The sequence below is a fragment of the Centruroides vittatus genome, unplaced genomic scaffold, assembly GCF_030686945.1.
Source record: "Centruroides vittatus isolate TY-2023 unplaced genomic scaffold, ASM3068694v2 contig_900, whole genome shotgun sequence".
Taxonomy (NCBI): Eukaryota; Metazoa; Arthropoda; class Arachnida; order Scorpiones; family Buthidae; genus Centruroides; species Centruroides vittatus.
This window is the reverse complement of record NW_027122591.1, coordinates 1,973,354-1,996,525: the sequence shown is the minus strand read 5'-3', so window position 1 is coordinate 1,996,525 and position 23,172 is coordinate 1,973,354. Positions and strand designations below refer to the sequence as shown.

At 28.9% G+C, this 23,172-nt stretch overlaps 1 protein-coding gene across 1 annotated transcript in view; it reads left to right on the top strand.

The window, feature by feature from the left end:
• Positions 1-597: 597 nt before the first annotated feature.
• LOC136984076 (Fanconi anemia group D2 protein) overlaps positions 598-23,172 on the top strand; it is a 45,930-nt gene continuing 23,355 nt past the window's right edge. The window contains exons 1-10 of the mRNA XM_067281002.1: positions 598-739; positions 833-955; positions 8,044-8,111; positions 9,116-9,168; positions 11,907-11,954; positions 12,145-12,205; positions 15,450-15,505; positions 16,082-16,175; positions 19,559-19,683; positions 20,742-20,829. Of these exons, the coding sequence (XP_067137103.1) occupies positions 679-739; positions 833-955; positions 8,044-8,111; positions 9,116-9,168; positions 11,907-11,954; positions 12,145-12,205; positions 15,450-15,505; positions 16,082-16,175; positions 19,559-19,683; positions 20,742-20,829 (777 nt within the window). The 5' untranslated portion in view covers positions 598-678. The remainder of the gene's footprint in view (positions 740-832; positions 956-8,043; positions 8,112-9,115; positions 9,169-11,906; positions 11,955-12,144; positions 12,206-15,449; positions 15,506-16,081; positions 16,176-19,558; positions 19,684-20,741; positions 20,830-23,172) is intronic.

The window sequence follows — 23,172 nt, the reverse complement described above, 5'->3', positions numbered from 1 at the left end:
GTGAAGATGAACAGCGACTGCCGCTAAGACGCTATTCAACGAGAGCGTCTTTCTAAGCAGGTATTCACCGCTCACACGGAATTATAATAATGAATTTTGGATATTACGTTGACTGTTCTTTGTTAATTTTTAAAACTTTTTCTGCTGAGGTTATTTACAATTTTTTTTTTTTTTTTTTTTTTTCTGTACTGAACACGAGTTCGGACAGATCTACATTGAGGCAGATCGCCTTTCTACTGCGTTTGCCATATCCCATCAATCCTCTAAGAAAGTATTCGCCTTCTTACCCCTTCCTGATTGCACCATTGACTGTTACCCATTTTTATATAGTTTTAACGAACTTTTTAAAATTCAGTTAATAAGATTTTAAATAATGAAATGAATTAAAAATTAAATACACTTTTTCAATTAAAAATATTTGTTATTGCTAATAAAAGTGTTTTAATAATCGTCATTTAAAATTACGATATAATTATTTTAAATATTTAAAATAAAATTTTATAGAATTTCTATAGAAAAAGTATACTTTTTCCTTTTTTTTTTTTTTTGGATAGATTATTATACCGACAGGTGGCGTAAGAAATTGTCAGAAGATAGTAGTAAATTGGCGCGAATTTTTAAATTGTATCATAACATTGAGAAGGGGGAGACGAGTCCAGACAAGAATTGTTTATAAAAATGGCGAGATCGAAGAGAAAATTAAATGAATCGTTTGATGATTCGGAACGAAAATTCAAAGGTAGCCATAGACCGACACTATTGATACTAAACATATATAAAAATATGGTATAATAAATTTTAATTAATTTTGTATTATAATTATAAAATTTAGAAAGAAAGAATGAACAGAAATCCAAAGAAACCAAAAAAGGTAACGAAGTTAATAATGTTTTTGGACAGATGCTTAAAAAGACTGGATTTATATTGAAAACTGGAAATGAACAAAATGAATTGGGTAAGTAGTTAAAGATTGTATTAAATGAATTATGAACAATTCTTCAGCATCTAGTTGTTTCCATGCATAGTTAATTATGAATTCTCTATACACAATTACAGACATTTAATTTATATGCAGTATGTCTGAAGGTGTAATTGTACTTTTGAGTACAATTACACCTAAAGTTCCAACCACCTCTGAACGAGATGGTTGGAACCTTATCAGTACTTATAGGAGTAAAAAAGTCAAAAGAACCATACCTTACATGACTTCACAAGATATAACTCCTTGAAATCAGCTACTTCCAGGTGCTGTAGGGAGTCTGCTGTTTGCTTTGCTAAGACTGTCATTTTTAACTATTTAGCCTGTGTGATTATGCTAGCTTTGAGTAGCCCACTTGATTGTGGAGTACTTGATGTTATTTAGTTTTAGGGGAGTGTGGGAGCTTGCCTCCAAATGGTACTTTGGTGTGAGCAATAGCAAGCACCGAAGTGCATGATTATATGCAGATTGTGGAGAATAGGCAGTGTACTAGTTATAGGTGAAAACTATTTTTGGTCAGTAGAAGTTAATACATTTATTATTTATGTCAAAGGCACTGGTTGCTGTTCCTTAAACATAATTTCCTTGTAAACATGATCTGCAAGCAAGATGATGACCGGAACTGCCACCATTGGGGTTCCCGCATTTGGAGGCAAACATCTTGCAAAGGGTTGTATGTCGGCTTTATTCTTTACCAATAAATATTGTTAGAATGTGTGACCACTGTGTTGGGCTATCTGTTAAACATGTGATAGGCTTAGCGGAATGTGCAGTGTGCATGGAAGTAAGCTGATTAAGTGGGGGTTTTATCCCACGAAGGCTTGCATATACATGCATGATTCCATTGACTTTTGCTTGTACAGGAAGTCTACAATTCTAGGGATGTAGAAAATCTCTCATTCAGAATTCACATCTTACCAGCCTTCATTTACACAAGGCTTCTACAGAGTCTCCTCTCTTCGTACATATATATATACATACAGGGTTTATCAGAATGACATTTTAAAAATTTGGGGGATTGTAGAGGATGAAATTTTGAATGTTTTGATATAAGGAACCCGTAGCCGGAAATGTGATATAAAGTTTCTACTGCGGTAGGAAGTGCTTGACCACCCTTCACTTTGATAGCTATCCTTCCATCCATTGATGTCATGTTATTGTTCTTGACTTTTTCCTCTGGGGTTATGTAAAGTCCCTTGTGTATGCAACACCTGTAGGACCAGTTTGTGAGCTTATGGAGTGCATCTTTACAGCATTTAATACCATCAGATGGGAGCTTGGCATCTTACAGAGTCAGATAAAACATGGTTTGTCATTGCACATGATGTAACGAAGTTGGTGGTTGTCACATTGAACATTTACTCTAAAGCAGTGCATCCACTGATTCGATGTACAGTTTGATTGTACTCTACTGTTTTGTCAATAAAACTTGTCATAAATACTGTATTCTGCTGTTTCATTCATCATACCGACCGCAAAGTGCAAAGTGCTGTAGAAACTTTATATCACATTTCCGGCTATGGGTTCCTTATATCAAAACATTCAAAATTTCATCCTCTACAATCCCCCAAATTTTTAAAATGTCATTCTGATACACCCTGTATATCACAGTGAAAATGGATTGTACATTGAATCTGGTCTATTACTAGTGGATACTTTCACTAAAGTATCAGTGAATGTGAAACAAATCATTCATTTTAAATAATAAATCTGTGTTTGCTAGCTATTGTATACTCTCTCTAGTGTGTTGTCTGTTTGTTAACCTTTACATGCTGAGGTTGTAAAAAGAAAATTTAAAATAAAAAGAAAAAAGTTTTTAATTTACATTTTTACTTTCCAGTTGTTATAACAGGGAAAGTATGGAAATCCAGCAAAAAATGACCTCCCCAGATTTTTACATTTTTGGGCTTAGGACACCTTGAAACATCAAGAAATGAAAAAAGATTTGGGGGGTAATTTCTGTATGTATGAATGTTTGCGTGTATGGCATGATTTTGTTCACCCTGTTTCAAGCTTAACAACTCTTGCGCTTTTTAAAAAATTTCTGAAATTTTGTAGGTAGGTTTGTTTATTAGGGAGACTGATACTATCAAACATTGATGGTTAGAAGTCAAGGGGGTGTGGAGATAATGGGGGTTGTATGTATCTCCAGTAGGGTTAGACTTTATGACAATTTTACTTGTTATTAGCATTTACAATTTTTTATAAAACTCATCCCTACCCTCAAAATTAAGCTTTCTGCTATTTTATAATAGTTAAAAATATAAGTTTTTTAATAAAATATGATAACAGATTGTGCCACCAAAATTTTAAATGATGCCAGGAATGTTGAGCAACTTGTTACTAGTTTATTATTTATTGAGGTAAATTGAAGAGTTATGACATTTAGAAGTGCATAAAGTGTCATTCTTTCATTTACACTTCATAGTCTGGCATTTCAAAGTGCAAGAACATTTAAAAAAGCTTTGTCCTGTACCACAAGATTGAACAGATGTAATTGTCCTTAAAGTAACAGTTTTGTCTGAAGAACTTCACATTCAGTGATCAATTTTTGAGAAGCCAAAAATTGAGATCTTTTGAACACTAGTACAGATTCACTGATTATTTTTGTGAAGGTGTACATTAACTGACCATTCACTTTCACTGTAACATATACATCAGAATGGCAGTACAATGGAAGTTATTGTAATGCTTTGTTTTTGTGTCATGCATTACATTTCTTTGGATTGCTTGTTCATTGTCAAAAACACTCCTTTAAGGCACAGTTTTATCCTTGTTGTGGTTTCAACAAAACCATGTCAAAAATTGGCACACCTTTCTTTCTGTTAAGAAATCAAAAAATGTAAGAAGTGGGCACAAATTTGTGCTTCAAAGTCTTGTATACTTGTGTCTTGACAATCTTAGATTTGTCCACAATTTGCTTCACAATTTCTCTTTCTCACAAGCTTTGTTAACTTTGACTTCATTGTTTAAAGAAGCTGTAGTGTTTTCCTCAAAGCCATGATGACCTCTTCCTTTATGAATTCTCTTAACTGACAAAATTGAAAATTTAAGAAATTTAGTGTTGTTTACAACAGTTTTCACATTTAAATTTCAAAATTTGTCTAATCATTGTTGAAAGCAGAATATATATAAACATCTATAAGCCTAAATGTTATATTAAAGCCAAACAATTGTCAGATTAAATTGGCTATATTTCTGTTACTGTTAATAATTAAATTTAGTACTAGATGTGTTAGGTGCCATCTCTTTGAAGCTCATAGGTGCTGGGTTGTCCCCATTCAGCATCGTGAGTAGCTAATATGGTTATATCTAAATTAAATATGTCTGGAAGTAAGGGATTGCACAGAGGTCTGGGTAGCATAATTGGCAACATACCTACATGATTAGCAACAGTTGCAGGTCGACTCTTCTAGAATTTTCTAAATTATTTAATAAATATTAATTTAATTATAATTATTAAATTTAATAAGCGATGAACCTAACACCTATCTCTAGTACCAAATTACTCACTATTTAATTATTAATAGTAGCAGTAATATAACCCAATTTAATCTGGCATTCATTTGGCTTAAAACCAGAATTAACTCACCCAATAGACAATTGAATTTGAAATTTGACTATCTATTGAATGAGTTAGCTCTGCTTTCCTACTGGCAGCAGCCACATATTAAAATATTCTATAAAGGTTTTACTTTTAAAAGCATAGCTTTAGAGCATTTTATGCAAGGCACAGAAAAACAATTTTCCAATTTTGGGTCATGGTCATTTCTGTTTCCATGTTAGATAGGTTCTGCTATACATAGGCTATTTTATATTGATTTTTGCAGAATATACAGGAGACTAAAGAAAATTTTTGGTAAGGACAGGTTTGTGCGATATGCAGGTTCTGTTACAAACAGGTTTGACTAGTAGGATGGAGAGTTCACTGAGTTTGACATTATAAGTGCTTTTTATTGCAAGTACTTTCAACAAATTTATAATTGTCGTCATCAGGCAAATAAATATTTCAAAGAACAAACAGAAATATTCTGAGAAGAACAGAACACATATTTTCAAATTAAAATATTTGTAAAGCCGTTAAGAACAAGTGACTAATTTTCAAACGTGTTTGGAGTTGTGCATGTGAAGCGGCACATATGTTGATGTAGGCTCACATTAGTAATGTGACAGCAGATGAGGATCGTTGTTTAACCACTTATACAGTGTGACCCATACATTGGGCAGGTTGAGAGTGGGAGTGTTGCAATCATCTGACATTGCCATGAGAAGGGACTCTCATATAAAGACAAGTTTTCAATTTTTTGCAACACTTGAGCATTGTTACTTGGGTCCTTAGCAGGTTGTAACCCTGCTCGAGCACCTTTTTTTTAAGCTCTGTGGTTTGCCTTCCCTTCACTACATCATCTTGGTATTCTGCTAGACAGCTGGCATGCATTCTTGTTGTGGCCCCAATGTACTTTGTATTTATTCCTGTTGCGAGATTCTCCAGTGGTACAGCATAGATCCCCGATTTTTCTAAAATGGAGAATTTATCCCGATCATTGCAGATTTATCTGTATTTTATAGAATATATCTATAGTATACAGGTTTGACTATAAATTTGTAACTTAAAAATATTTCTTATCTAGTATATTATATAAAATGAATGTATGTCTGTGTGTGTGTGTGTGTGTGTGTGTGTGTGTGTGTGTGTGTGTGTTTGTCCTTCATGCATTACCATACCATTTATCCGATTGCCATGAAACTTTGGGAAGTTGTTTAATACACTCCCACAAAGGTTTCTGGCATATGTGAAGACCACCATTTTCCCCCTTTCAAAAATATATTTATATATGGATTAAGGCTTTTATGTCCAACAGATGGCGCTAACTTCCGACGACCTAAGTTTGCTTCTCTGTGAGGCATTGTTTTTCTGTGAGAACGGACTAAACCAGATCATTTTCTATCTATCTATATAAATAAAATATAACGTTCGTTTGTTCCTACCGATTCCTTTGAAATTTTGACACCACGTTGCATTCGAATACGCACGTGTTTTTATATAATATACATGTCGAAATTCCCCCACTGGGGGGAGAGGGACAGGATTAAGGCTTACTGTGAAGAACTCGGCTTCTATTTATACTATTTTGCATGCGTTTTTGCGTTTTTAATTGCGTTTTAATAGGTTACGTCAACAGAATATACACTAAAAAGGGATTTTTCGATATTCCCTTGCGAGGGAGAGGGACAGGATTAAGGCTTACTGTGAAGAACTCGGCTTTTATTATACTATTTTAGACGTGTGTTTGATTGCGTTTTAATAGGGTACGTCAACAGAATATACACTAAAAAGGGATTTTTCGATATTCCCTTGCGAGGGAGAGGGACAGGATTAAGGCTTACTGTGAAGAACTCGGCTTTTATTATACTATTTTAGACGTGTGTTTGATTGCGTTTTAATAGGGTACGTCAACAGAATATACACTAAAAAGGGATTTTTCGATATTCCCTTGCGAGGGAGAGGGACAGGATTAAGGCTTACTGTGAAGAACTCGGCTTTTATTATACTATTTTAGACGTGTGTTTGATTGCGTTTTAATAGGGTACGTCAACAGAATATACACTAAAAAGGGATTTTTCGATATTCCCTTGCGAGGGAGAGGGACAGGATTAAGGCTTACTGTGAAGAACTCGGCTTTTATTATACTATTTTAGACGTGTGTTTGATTGCGTTTTAATAGGGTACGTCAACAGAATATACACTAAGAAGGGATTTTTTGAAATTTCCCTCACGGGGGAAGTGTTATCTATATATATAAAAACGAATATGTCTGTCTGTCTGTCTGTCTGTCCTTCATGCATTACTACACCATTTATCCGATTGCCATGAAACTTTGGGAAGTTGTTTAATACACTCCCACAAAGGTTTCTGGCATATGTGAAGACCAACATTTCCCCCCCTTCCAAAAATATCTTTATATATGTATTTGTGAACTGTTATCTATATATATAAAAATGAATGTATGTCTGTGTGTGTGTGTGTGTGTGTGTTGTCCTTCATGCACTACCATACCATTTATCCGATTGCCACGAAACTTCGGGAAGTTGTTTAATACACTCCCGCGAAGGTTTCTGGCACATGTAAAGACCACCATTTCCCCCCTTTCAAAAATATATTTATATATGGATTAAGGCTTTTATGTCCAACAGATGGCGCTAACTTCCGACGACCTAAGTTTGCTTTTCTGTGAGGCATTATGCTTCTCTGTGAGAATTAACTAAAGCAGATCATTTTCTATCTATCTATATAAATAAAATATAACGTTTGTTTGTTCCTACCGATTCCTTTGAAATTTTGACACAACGTTGCATTCAAATACACACGTGTTTTTATATAATATACATGTCGAAATCCCCCCTGGGGGGTGAGATGGACAGGATCATGGCTTACTGTGAAGAACTTGGCTTCTGTTATACTATTTTAGATGCGGTTTTTTGGGTTTTTAATTGCGTTTTAATAGGGTACGTCAATAGAATATACACTAAAAAGGAATTTTTCGATATTCCCCAGCAGGGAGAGGGACGGGATTAAGGCTTACTGTGAAGAACTCAGCTTCTATTTATACTATTTTACATGTGGTTTTTTGCATTTTAATTGCGTTTTAATACGGTACGTCAACAGAATATACACTAAAAAGGAATTTTTCGATATTCCCCAGCGGGGAGAGGGACAGGATTAAGGCTTACTGTGAAGAACTCTGCTTTTATTATACTATTTTAAACGCGTTTTTGATTGTGTTTTAATAGGGTATGTCAAGAGAATGTACTGTACAGTTTCAGTTCAGTTCAGTTTTATTAAAAGGTACAAATTAATGTACATCCTGGCTCCGAATGTACTGTACACTAAGAAGGGATTTTTTGAAATTCCCCCCACGGGGAAGTGTTACACATTTATAAAAGATACATTTTGAGCCACAACAACGCGTGGCCGGGTCAGCTAGTTAGTTTTATATTATATAAGTTGGAAATATTCTTTGCTAACTAAAGTAATTTTTACATAATATTTGTTAATTATGTAGGAGTGGATCAAGTATTATTTCAAAGAGATTTAACTAAAAACTTGAAGTTGCATAACAAATATCCTCAGGTATGTAACATATAATAACATATTTATGTAAAATAATGTATTTATCACTTTTAATTTGAACAAATATATACAGTATATAGGTAGAAAATGCTTAATATGCAAATTTTTTCAAAATTTTTTATAGTTTTAAACAAATTAGAAATATTAAACATGTACAAAATTCTTTTTATATATATATAGATATACATATCTAATCCTCCATTTACACAGTATTCAAATTGCACAATTTCATAAACCAAAACTATTGGAACATAGTTGGACATAATGTATTTGGAAAAAATATAACAAATTTTATTTGAGCAGTTTTCTTAGCTATAATGCATTAATTGCAAAAATTCTAAAATACATTTAAAGTAGAAAAATGTTTTGATGATATACCATAATAAAATAAATTTTAGCATGTTATAATATACATTTCCACAGAAAGTATAAAATAAAAATTCAATTTGCATGTATAAAAAAGCAAAAAAAGTAATAATTGAGTGAAAAGTAATGTTGAATTTATCATTATTATTAATTTAAATACAATGAATATAATATAGAAGACAACAAACTCAACTTGCTATTACTTCTTAGTTTTACTTAACATCTATATCTTAACTAAGTTAACTAATAATGATAGAAAAAGTCTTTCAATTTTATAAATTATAAATGTTTCAATTTAAAATAGCTGTAAATAATGCATTTTATTTCCTACTAATTTAAAGTACAATTTTAAATGCTTTTTAATTATGAGAAGAAAAATGTAATGTCAAACTAAATTAATTAAAGTTATTTAAATATTTACTACAAATTTTATTATAGATCATTATAATTTAATTTTATCTTCTTTCATCAAATAAAAATGTAATTAAACTTAAACTTTAAAATATTCATTATTCATTCTTAATTGTCAGAATTTATGGAACTGATAAGATATATTTAAGAAAAATCTAATACAATGAACTCTTTTAAAATATTTTAAAAATATATATTAATATTATTTCATCTTTACTTTTATTTAGATAGTCATGGATTTTTTAAATGCTGCCAAAGTTTATTTTGAAAATATAACAAGGTTGGTTTACAATAAATTTAATAATTTCAATGAATTTGATCACATTAATGAATAAATAATATAATGAATTCTATTATGTAATAATTACCGTATTTTACGGACTATAAGACGCACCTTAATTTTTAAGCAATGTTTTTAAAAAAAAATACCTATAAGACGCTATGGACTATAAGACGCCCCTGAATTTTGGAGGCAATTTTTCGAAGAAAAAAGTGCATATTGTAGTCCGTAAAATACAGTAAATGTTATTTAGTTATAACACTGTAAAATAGATGAAAACTTTACAATTTGACTTATTTGTTTTTTTCTGAATTTTATCGGTTTAATAATCAATTTAAATGTCTTGCTAATTACAGTCAGTGTATATGTATATATACTTATATCAGCAAACACTTTTTGATTTTTAAAGGATACATTGATCTCCATAGTTAAGGAACTGCTTCTGTAGTGTTATAGTTGGAAATTTGCATCAGGACATTGCTGTTAATGGCTCTGTTCTTGTATGAAACAAATTTGAAAAGAAAATCTAAATGTACATAAGCTCAATATAAATTTTGAAAATTTTATCTGACAATTATTTGTCGTTTATTTTTGCTTTAAACTATTTTGTAGAATATTAGCCTATTTTTCACAAAGAAATTGAGATTTTCCTATGTAAATTAGGATTATACAATGTTTGACAGTATAACATCTTCAAATATTAATATAAATCCATTAAATTAAAATATATGAAAAATATTATATAGTTATTATTAAATAAAGCAGTTTAATACAGCATTTCTCAAAGTGGGCAATAACGCTCCCTTGTGGGTGTTGGAGGCTTTCAGGAGGGCTGTAGAAGGATCAAAGAAAATTAGGGGGCGTTAAGGAAATCTAGAGGAGCGATGGCAGACAAATTCTATCTATAAAAATTTGACGGATTATATATAAAATGCTGACATTTTGTATATTTTTTATTTTTTATTGAAGGTCACAACTTGAATATTTCTAACATGTTGACTTATATTATAGCCGAATACACTTATTATAGCATGAATGAACTTGCATTCATGTCGGTTCTAAATCAGTTACAGTTAAGGACTAGGGACTTGTGTAAGAGTAACATATGTAACCTAAATTAAGAAAGAAAGAACAGATAGACAAAATTAATAGTTTAGCCGGACAGTGAGTCAATTCTCAGACTGTTCGGGTGAAAACTGGACGAGTGGTAATACTATTGGGGCACTTGTTTTTTTTTTTTTTTTTTTTTTTAAATCTCAAAGTGGGCGATGGTCGAAATAAGTTTGAGAACCAGTGGTTTAATATATTTGATTCTTCTGATAAAGTTTTAAGATTTCATACAACTGAACTTTAGTGCAAAATTTTATTTTCTATTTTTTAATATTTTTTTATATTAATAATAAATAGAGAAGAATTCAATTTATTTATGATTAAATTTCAGTTTCTGGTATATAATAATAAATTTTATTGAGTACTTTTAATTTTTTAAATAACTGAGTTAAATATTATTAATATTAGGCAAATATTATCCAGACATCAAATAATATATCATAAACAGATTCAATTTAATAAATTTTGCCAAGTGAAAAAAATATATTAAATTAAAGCTTGTTATTGATATGCTATTAAAATGAGGTTGTTATTTGAATTAATAACTAGAGTTATTTTTTTCTGAAGCATGAATTTAATTTTGAAAAATCAAAATAATGCATTGAAGTTATTTCTTCAAGCATCTGCAAATAGTCAAAAATACTATTTATTATTTTTTGCTATTTGGTAAATATAAATTTTAATTTGTATAATAAATTTTATCATTTCAATTTTTGGTTTCAGTTAAAAACATTATAAATAATACATCTTTGAAAAATTTTTAGACATTGTAGAAGTTTATGTAGAAAATAAATAGGTTTTAAAAATTATTTCTTGTTTATTTTTTAAATTTAAATTAAATTATTTTTCATAAATGAAAATAATTTAATTTTTATCTCAAATTAAATAACCAAATTTGTTAGATCTTTTTCAAACTATATTTACATTAAACTGAAATAATGATCCAAAATTTTGTCTCACACTTAGATTTTGATTTAGATTTATTGGCTTAAATAAATTTGATAATTAAATAATTTGATCTTAATTAAACTAATAGTTTAAAAATATCCATTTGGTATAAATGTAATCCTCAACCCCCAATTAGATGAACATGTTTCCAGTTATGTCATACTGTAGCTTAATGCAAGCTGATGGTATAATCAGATATGTATCAACTTAGTTTGAAAAAGTTTTTGACTCAAACTTTATTTCAAATAGATTTTTTTAAAGGATAATTTTGAATAATTTATTTAAATTAATTTTATTAAATTTATTAATAGATGATGAGTTTGCTTTCATGACAAATTCTATGTCTTTCATTAGTTTTAGGTAAAGCCAAAATGTAGTCCACAAAGTGTTTCTCATTCATATTTATGTTAAATATAAACAACCAAATTTGAACATTTATGATAATTCACTGTTAAAGAATCTGTTATATACTTACCATATTTTAAATACATTAACTAATTAATATTGTTTTACTATTCATTATTATTAAATAAATTTTTTTACATACTTAATTTTAAATATTACTTTTCAAAAAAATACTATGATGTGTGTTTTCATTATTAATTAATAAATTATGACTTACTTACATCTATGGAAATGTATAGCTATTTATAATAATCATCATGTTTTACTTTTAAAAGTCTAAAATGGAGCTTACTGCCAACTTTGTCTACTGAAGTTTGTAATACGTAAGTTGCTTAATGAATTTATTTTAAAATTATTATTATTTATAATAAATAATAAATAACGTCCACGTAGACGACTATAAATAATAATAAATGTTAAGGACAGTAAAGCTTATCTAATTACTTATTTTAAAATTATTTGGTATAAAAATATTAGTAATTCAAGATAATTTATTAAATTATAATTGTTCAGTGCTAGAGGTGCAGCTCAAGATAGTTTAATACATTTACTGTTGGGAATTGATATTCTTCAGGTAAATTTAATTATGATTTAATTTTAGAGTATTTGTTCATATTTTGTATATAAATGAAATAAAATATAAATTTATAATAATTTATCAGACTATTGTTAATATGTAAATAGAATTAATTATAATGTATATGTTGACTATCAAAAATTGATTAACTAAATCTTATTATATCTTACTTCAGAGTACTTATTCAAGAAATTATGAAGTTTTTACATAATTACAATTTTTTGCAATTTTCCACATGCTCACTATTGAGCTAATTTGTGTTAGTTAGATTTTATTTTTTATAATACAAATTGAAAAGTACGATTCATCACAGGCTTCTAATACATGAAATGGTTTACTATGCATAGACACAGACACATTTGATGCATTAGAAAGTGTTGACATGGTTATAGATGTAACACAAAGTAGATTTTTCAATTCTCATGACGATCAAGTAAAACCAGGAATTTATCATCATTAAAAAGGAAATCTGTGTAAAACAGCAAAATAAGTGACGTCTTTCAAAAAAAGTACTTTAATAAATAATTTTTATATGAGTTCTATAAGTAAATAACCAATAGTATCTGATAAAATTAATATTAATCTATTATTATGTGCTTTGAATTCAAAGTTTCATTGGTACATTGTAGATTGCAACGAAAGACTAGTGCTTGTTTCTTATTATAAATTGAGCAATTTTTATTATTATTGCTTGTTTATAAGTATTAAATGTTACTACAACCTTTTAAACTTTTTTACTGTTGTACTAGAATTAAAATTTATATTTTTATTTTAATTTATTTAAGGTATTTATCATTTTATTCTTTCCTACTGAATCTGATCAATTATCCAAAATTGCCTGCCTCACTTATTTCAGATAATTGATGCTCTATTGCATTGGTTTCCAAAGTGAGCACTATTGTGTGTGATGAGTAAACCTAGGGGGTGAAAAGAAGCAAGTGGGCAGCAGGGTATTTGAATGGTCTTAGGCAAAGGTTGGGGTCATTGGGGTCATTGACAACCTTTCACTTTCCTCTTTTAAAACAGATAAGAAGGTCCCCAGGGTGGTAAGCTGACAACCTAACCATCTTGGTCATCCAGCCATCATAAACTAGATTTATAATTTAAATATCTAATTTTTTTAATGTTATCATTACACAAACAACAACAAAATTGCCAAAAACTGTTTATATTTTGATTTAATTAATCTGTTTTAACAATGAGCAAACAGGAATTAAATATTCAAATGAAAAACTTTTTCAATGTGGAATTCTTGTTTTCTATAATCATAGATTTTTTTAATTTCTCACAATGAAGGGTTTATATTTGAAATTTTAATATTTTAAAATGATATAAATTACAAAAATGTACAACTTAAAAAATCTGCAATTATTCATTTTACAATAAATTAAAACAAATATAAAATATCTATTTTATAATTTATTTTCAGTGTCATTGCAAATTTTAACCAACTGATTTTAAAGATATTACATTTTGTTGTGTACTTAATGTTCTAATATCAATAATTTGTTTTTTTATTTAATATAATTGTTAAATAAAAAAGTTATACAAGGTAATAATCGAATTTATATTTATACAAGGTGCATCAAAAAAAATGTTAACACTATATGGAAGTGACCTGTTCACAGAAACAAAACTGATAACACAATGTATCATATTAACAAGGAGTATGTTTGTTTATCACCACTATCAACACATTCTTTGAATCTACTCTATATTTTCTCGGGGATCCCAAGACACATTTTTCTGGATATTTTTTTTTTAACAATAGACAATGGCCCTACACAAAGTATTTAGCCAGCAGAAGAAGGGAAGGGACAAAGGAGGGTGATGAGATAGATAGAAGAATAAGGAAGGATCCCTATGTACTGTACAGTACATATGGTTACCACCCCTTCTATGATTAATGTTGGTGTGCAACAAAGCCATGGGTCTAAAAGAAAACCTGAATTGTAGCATACACCAATAAGTAGTGCATCTACATAAAAGCTACATATAGAGTAAAGTGTAATGTTTAAAACTAAAGTAAAGGCTTCAAACTAATACTAAAATAATACAGAAACTAAGCTAGTAAGCTCTGTAAGAAGCAGAATAACCTAACTGAAACAACTAGGAGAGTGGGGTGGAGCACTATCCATCAGGAAGTATCCAGTATTCCAAATTTTTATTGGTGGTTGTTTTCTGCATAATTCATCATGTACAAAAAAGTCAATCCCTGATTGTGATTCTCAAAAAACTGCAGCTCTATTATCTTACTGCAATGACTGTGCATCAGAGATTCACTTTGAGACTGTTTTGTTAGTGTTCATGCATGATATGAGGATTCATGGTGCCCAAAATGACACAATTGTAATTTGTTCATGTGTCCACTTAAAGTGAAAAGTTGTCTTGTCAGTGAATGCTACTAACTAAACTATAAATGTGATGTTGAGTTCCAAAACTTTTGTTTTCAGGAAAATGTAAGCCTCAACTTGAGAAACTAATTCTAACAATTTACTTAGACATGTAATAGGCCAATAATTTGGTAATCATTTGTTTGAATTAACTTGTGGAGTTTTGTCTGTACCATTTAACATCTGTATGATTTGCAAATGATATGATAGCATTCCCAAATCGTTTTTTAAGATTCTCCACACAGTTGACCATGGAAAACAACTTTCTACACTCTGTTATCTGGTTTGTCTGTCTCACAAGACTGTGCAATAACATTTCATTCATTTCATTACAACTGCAATGTTTACAAGGAATTAGCCTGTTTGTAGTGAATCACTGTTCCTTTTTCATTCATCAGTCATTGAGCCACTTTTTACAAACAAGTAAATCCAATAAATGGTCAATCTTAATGATGAGTCCCAGTTAAAATTTTCTTCATATTTCCTGTAAACCACTGTGAGTGATTGGAATGCCTTTATCCATGCAATGATTTTTCTTTTTTGTTCCAAAGACAACCTTATTGACATTCTAATCAACTGCAAACAAAAGAAAACTTGTAACATGCACAATTTCTCTAAATATATGTTAACATATGTTAACATTTTTTTGAAACGCTCTATATATTAAATTATATATTTAAAATTTGGATTTAGTTCAAAGGAAATGTTATGTAAAATGAATTGGAGATAATCATTTTACGAAACAATTATTGTATTTAATACAACACTATTTTATATATATTTTTTCATTAACTTTAATCATTATTATTATTATTATTATTATTATATATCTAATCTGTTTCATATAGGAAAAACTTGCATTCTTCCTGTTAGAAAAAATGGCAGAATTGGCAACTTGTGATTGGTAAATAGATCATATATTCTTTTATTTTTATATTTTGAATTTTAATGTTTTATTTATGACCTTGTCTTTCAAATGGCTTATAAAGTAATAAGATGTTGTATTGTTCAAACACTATTGTAAATAGCTTTTATATACAGTTATTGTAAAAACTACCAGTTCATTTATATATTCATCTATACATTTGCTAAAAATTAACAAATTAATTCATTTCATCTCTTGATATTGAGATAATGACAAATCTATGAATGTTAAAGAATTAGTTAATGTAACTTTATCTTTGACTGGGTTTATGTATTAATTTATTATAGTATTAAAATATTTATTTTAGAATATTAAAGGAAAATAATATTACTATATATAACACTAGAAAATTGATAACAATAAATACAGATAAAATTTTTAATTTTATAATTATTAAGATTTTAATAGTATTAAAATTTAAAATAAACATAAAAGTAAATTAAACATTAACTAATAATGAAAGAAAAGTTTTACTATAATAATAAAATAAATGTTCAGATTTTTTTTAACTCTGCTTAATTCTATTATTTATACATATAATTGCAATATATTTAGGATGGGATTACTTGATAATAAAGAAGAAGACCTAAATCTTCCTCGTATGATACTCTGTCAGTTTCGATGGCTTGATACGTTGACATGTAGTAAGGTATAAGATATATTTTGTAAAATTTAAACAAATATATATTTGCTAAAAATTTTTACTTTGATTAGTAATGATTTATAAATTATGTTTGCTTTCTATTCTGAAAAATAGAATGTAATTTAATATCTTCATTTCAAAGTAACTAAGATAACTTTACATATGAAAGATTACTACTTTCTTATTTTATCACTATTCATATTTTTAAAAAAAATTAATTTTAACATATATTTTTGAATCAATTTTATATTTTAAGCTTTTAAATTTTATTACTTACATAATCAACAAAATTAAATAATTCATTTTAAACTAGTTTTGAATAAAGGAATTTTTCTAAGTCTAAAAATGAAGTTTAAACTTCCTGAATATATTGTTTTTGAAGATATATGCACATATACACACAAAACTTATATTTATTGTACAGTACATGTATGTAGCATAAAAAATTAATTTAAAAAATGTTTTATTTTTATGTCCCTAATTAATTAATTAATTATAATTAATTAGTCATTCTAACATTTTACTAAATTCCACAGTATTAATCATATAATCTTAGATTTATTGTAATCACATTAGCTTTTAGGAAAAGTTACATTGACATAACAAGATAGATCACTAATAGTTTATCCATTAGCATTTATTTACTTTCAGTAAATCTAGAACAAGTGCAATTTCTGTCACATTCTTTTCACTGTTTACTCATGTCTTAATCATTTATTCAAAATACTTTATTCTACTTTTTTATGACAATGTTGATAGTGTGTCATTTCATATACTATTTTGTTATTGATTGTTTTGTAGAATATTAATTTTACATTATCTTTTTGTTTTACTATACTTTTGTCTAATTATTTACTGCTCTATCATACAATGCTAGATATTTGGTTTAACAATTGTTTTCCACATCCAAGTTAAAAAAAAAGAGTATATTTGTTTTATAATAATCAATAAAATGAAGTTCTATCTTGAGGAAACCGTGTTTTGTATTTTCTTTCTTTCGAAGACACAATGTAGTGACGTAAACTTAAAAAACACTGGGCGAATTTTTCATCCTTTTTATTCGGTTGGAACGCTTTTATTACATTACGCATTTTGGGCCGATGCCCCTGGCTGAAGAGGGGCATCGGCCCAAAATGCGTAATGTAATAAAAGCGTTCCAACCGAATAAAAAGGATGAAAAATTCGCCCAGTGTTTTTTAAGTTTACATCACTACATTGTGTCTTCGAAAGAAAGAAAGCAATAAAATGAAATCAAAATTATGTAAGTTTTTTCAATCATATTTTTCTGCATTTCATTTTCTCTGCCAAAGTCAACCAACAAATGTTGTATTAAACTGATGTTATTTAGTTACTTGGCTTTTTGTATTTTTTTTACTATGAATTTCAAAAGAATGTATTTAACAGTATGACCATTTTCAGTAATTATTAATTAATTTTTATTTTACCCTAAAAATTTATTTGGCTAATTTAAAAACTTGTCTAATTGTATGTTTATTAGTTAATCAACAATAAAATCTAATAAAGTAATTCTATTGAAAAATTTTGTTTAATATGGTTTCTTATAAGTTTAAATTATATAATCATTTTTATGGAAATAATTTTATTTCCTACATAATTGGTTTTATAATTTTGGCTTGGCTTGTTAGCTAAGAACTGCATATTTAATGATTACAAAAAATTTATTGTTATTATTTGTCAGTATGACTATAAGCAGGACTATTTTAAGCACTTGCAATTCTTGGTCCAATTTATTCAGAGGTATTCTAGAGATAGAGATAGAGACCAAAAATAAACTGTGAAATGAGGTCTCTAAGAAAGCTAGGTTATGGCAGAATATACTCCTGTATTAATAGGGCCCTGACTAGAAGTGAATCCTTTCTATAAATATCAATGACAAGAAGCAGCATTATAAAAGTACACCCTATAAAATATCCTTAATTGAATAGTAAGTTATAAAACAAACATTCCTTGAATGAAGCTTATTTGCTTTGCAGAAGGTATTTATTTGGTATATGCAGTGGTGATATTCAGCGGGTTCTCACAGGTTTGGCCGAACCCGTTGTTAAAATTTTCAGTTTTTCGAACTTTGTTAAACACACGTAACATTTCTCAGTGGTTTTGTTTCTTTTAAAAAATATATTAAAATATACGTATTATACTCTGTAATACTACTAAATCAGAGCCTTACACCCCGTTCGCATCGAGCATTTCAATCTAGATTGTGAGCAAGGTCGAGGACTATGTCTTGGTGCGATCTCTCTCGACCGAAACGAGGTTTAATCGCGATCGATTCAAGAGAGTTCTTGAAACTAGATTCAGTCATAAGAGAGATCCCACAATCTCACGTGCATGAGATAATATAAGATGGCTGTGAAACACGTGTTGGACTTTGGACAGCGAAATAAAAAGGATATCGTATTACAAGAGATGATGACATCTGTCTACTATGAGTAGTGCCATTTGGGGCGAAAAATTTCTCTGTCTAAAAAAAAAAAAAAAAAAAGTGGTCGACAGCACTAATATAATATTGTTATCTGGTCTTCGCCCAGGGCTCGTTACGTTCCAAATACGCCACTGATTATTAGATATATCACAAGAAAAGGTATTGTATTTATTTCTAGCCAAAACTTCCATTTCGTTTGTCGGTGATTGTCAGGGAAAAATTTTCTGCTAGCGAACCCTTTGTTAAATATTTCGAATATCACCACTGGGTATATGTATATATAAGATGCAATCAAAAATTTCTGAGACTAGATGTATAAAAAAAACAAAACAACTTTATTTAACTTTGACATTCATCACTAGCCACCACAAAATATGCCATATTTTAAGTATATTCCACAAACTATCCTTGAGAACACAGCACACTGTTTTGACAGAGCAAGTATACAAGATGAAACTATCCATCACAATAGACCAAATATTATTCTCATTGACAAAGTGCACAAAACTATCTATATTATTGACATTGCTATACTAAATATACATAATTTACAAAATAGCTATACAGAAAAAATAAGTAAATATACTGAACTCAAGAAGTAAAATGTCTATCAAAAATGAATAAAGTTCATAGCATACCAATAGTTCTCTCTGCCACAGGAGTTATTCCACATTTGTTACATAAAACCCTGAAGACAATCACTTAAATTTATATCTATCTTTACAAAAAGCTACCCAAAATTGTCATGGAACGTGAAGCCAATTTTGTATCTTTGGTAAATTTTATTTATATATATTTTAATGTAAATACCATTGGCCAAGATTTATTTTTAATAATAATAATTTTTTAAATAAATCAGATGTATTAAATAAACTTTAATATCTAATTACTCAGTTACATTATTCATTGTAGACTAGATACATCATACAATAATACAATTTTTTAGGAAATAGCTGATAAAATGTTGGAGCTGTTGAATATTGCACCATTAGAAGTCCAAAAAGAAATAATTACATATTTGCCAGATATTATCAATGATGAAGATCATCCAGAAATTGCAAGAAAATTAAGGTTATTTCTTTATCATTCTTGATTCTATAATACTTTATATGACATATTTTAAATTTTTAATATTTAATAATACAGTTTTTTGTTTGTTGAAAGGAATTTAATTTGTTTTAAAAAACATGTTAAAATTTTAAAATAATTTAGAATAAAAAAATAAAAAATTTTTAACATTGTTGATAATTCAAGAAGAATCTTTTCATCTTTACAAGAACATCAATTCCTAGGAAAATATCAAATTTAAATCATATATATATATTTTATCTTAGAATCAGTTTTTAACTTGATTATATAATAATTGAATAATTATAGTACAGTGGTGCCTCATATAACGTACTTAATCCGTTTCAGGTGCACGTCCATTAAGTGAAAAGTCCATTATACGAAATGCATTTTCCCATAGAAATACATGTAAAACATCTAATTCGTTCCGCAGCATAAAATAACCATACTGTACCATTTAAAAAAAAATGAAAATGGAGCAGTCACCAATTATGCTGGGTAGTCAGATGTTGTGAGGAGGAGGTGAAGGAACACTTTCTTCACACATTCATACAAACACACACTTTTTACACATTGCAGTGGGTCTCTTTTTATTGTTTTTTAATTGGAGTCAGATTCAGGAGAGGCTACCGGGGCTTGCAGGGTCAACTCCTCTTGTTCCATCCTTTGTTTTTTGGCAGCTGGCTTCTTGAAAAACGTTTCCAACGTGGTCTGTTTCTATCTCTTCTTCAACACCTGTTTTCCAAAATACTTATATCAAGAGGCTATTCTGGGAAGCCAAGAAGGGGAAAACATCAAAAATAGTAGATTGTCAATGGCAACAGCAAAAGAGTGGAAAAATCATTCGCACTTGATTGCAGAAAGTCCGTTGATCGCCTCACGTAACTGCCAAACAGAAAGTCCATTGTTCGCAGCCAGTCCATTGCTCGAGTCACGTAACGGCCAAACAGAAAGTCAATTGTTTGCAGTGTCTGTTATTTGAGGCGTACATTATACGAGGCACCACTGTAATATCAAAATTATTTGTAACTATAAAAATTCTTTTAAATATATTTTTTTAGTGCTTTGTTGACAGAAACAAGAGAACTGAATGTTACTATTTTGGATACTTTGGGTAATCTTAACATTAAACCAGAAGAAACAGCAGAGGTAAGTTTTAATAAATTGACATTGATTGTACTCTAAGAAAATTTTTTACACAAGAAACAACATTGATCAAAATTATATGAAACAAAGGTTCTTACAGATGTAGGTGCACATTGTTAAATCTACAGAAAATAAACTTTAATACCTTATAAAATGCTTTATTCATATAATCAATGAAATAGTCATAGATTTCAAAGAAACTTTGGATTTTTCCCCAATTGATTTTGTCAAGTTAGTTGGCCAGATGACATTGTAATAAGATATTAGTTTTGTTATGGAGGATTTATTGAATTTGAACATAATTTATATTCTCATAATATGGATTAGATTCAAATCATGCTTTGGACAAGTGTTTTTTAACTCAAATTTTTTCATCATTAATCACTTAATTAATCTAGTTATAACTTAATGAATTTTGGCAATTTTTCACATTTACTTAGCTTGTATTCTTTTAGTTTTTTAGTTTTTTTTTGAAACAGATGAAACAGATTAATTTGATTGTTGGAAGCATAATTAACATGTTAACTGTTAATACTGCAATTGTATGTTCTGCCTAGTGATTGTATGATAGGCATATTGCACAAGTGCTTCCTTTACTGTTTTGAATTCAAATGCTTATTATTTTGTTATTGTTCATTAGTGATCATTAAAACTTTTGTAGTACTTAGGAACAGCCTTGTAATTTTTTATTATTTTAATCTTTAGGTTTTGTATATATGACTTATGGCTGATATTGATAGTTAAAAAAAGTATTTTTTACATTCTTGAAAATTGATGGATAAGATATGAGTGGATTCCTGGATGATTCAGATGAATTTTTTGTGATAAAGACTAGTTTTTTATTCAATTGTGATGATGATGAAAGTTTTGAAAATGAATTTTTTTTTTTTTTTTTTGGAAGATTGTTGTGGTGAAGATGCTAGCAACATATGTAGAAGTACTGGTAATTTAGTGTGGAAAGAAAAAACAAAATGAGTGAGATGCAGAGTATGCTCTGACAATAGAAAATGAAAAAATATAATTCTTATTTCATTGTTTTAATATATACCATAAACAGCCCTACATAATTCTATAAATTATTTTATATTACTTTTATATTGTAATAGTTTAATTAGAGATGATATACTGAGTTATGCTGATACAATTCAATCTGACACTGATAGATACCTGCTCCTATCCATACTCTACAATTATTTGTAATAAGTGAAAGCCTGAAAGTTTATTAGTTTAAAGAACATTCGCTTTGTTCACTAATCATTTAAATTTAAATAAAAAATAAAAGTTTACAAATTGATTTATTTCCTCCTTTCAGATCTGAGGCATAGGCAATTGTTAGTTTGCATAAGCCTGTGTCTGAATGCCTACCATAGCATACAATGTGAAGGATGTTTATTAAAAAACGAATTAATTCATTTTACAAACCAATAATCCAATCTTTTTTCGGATATATTAGTATCAGTTACATCTCTAATTTTAATTTCTCCTAAAAAGCATCATTATCTTTACTCGATCACTGTAATCACACAAGTGCATCATCAGATTTTGTTAATGCTAAGCACTTGTTTCCTAAAAATCATAAAACTTCTAAAAATGAAATAATGTAGAAAGTAGAAATTATTTTAAATAACAAGTATATTTACTTAAAATTCAAAATACACTGTCAAAAAATATAGTTTAATTTGTTCATAGTTATTGTGTTTTAAAAAATGAAAATTATATAATATTTATAAAAGGCAGTTTGAAAATATAAGAGTTTAATTTTATCAGAAATGGTTTTGTTCTATAATTTGTGTAGGGAACTTTTGTGTTTATTTGATATATACGTTACTGTGAATGACCGATATCTGGCGAATGTTGACATTCTTCACTGAATGCCAGCATTCACACAGTCGTCTTGTGTATGTATGAAATATTTGCCGAATATCATTATTTCTCACTTACACCGGCAAATGTCGACATTCAGCATGCATTGATGATGAATGTTGAATAAAAATATTTTTATTACATTAAGACAAAAATGCAACTTTTTAATATGTTAAAATAGGAGAAAGCTTAAGTAACAGCACATGTAAATAAACTGTCAAACCTAAAAAACGAACAGTACATTCTAAATCATTAAAGAAAATAAACTTGCACATAAATTATGTGATTAACATTATACAATCTTATTTATTGCAACAACTTAAACTGTTATGGCACTTTGAACTGCACAAGAGTTTCTTGCTTTTACAACTGCATTTATTCGTGGAACACTTCTTTTTGCAATGACAGCATGTATAGCCTTGCCTTCCACTTTTTGAATTAGCTGCAGCTGCTTCTCTCAGCGATATTTCTTGAGAAGAAATC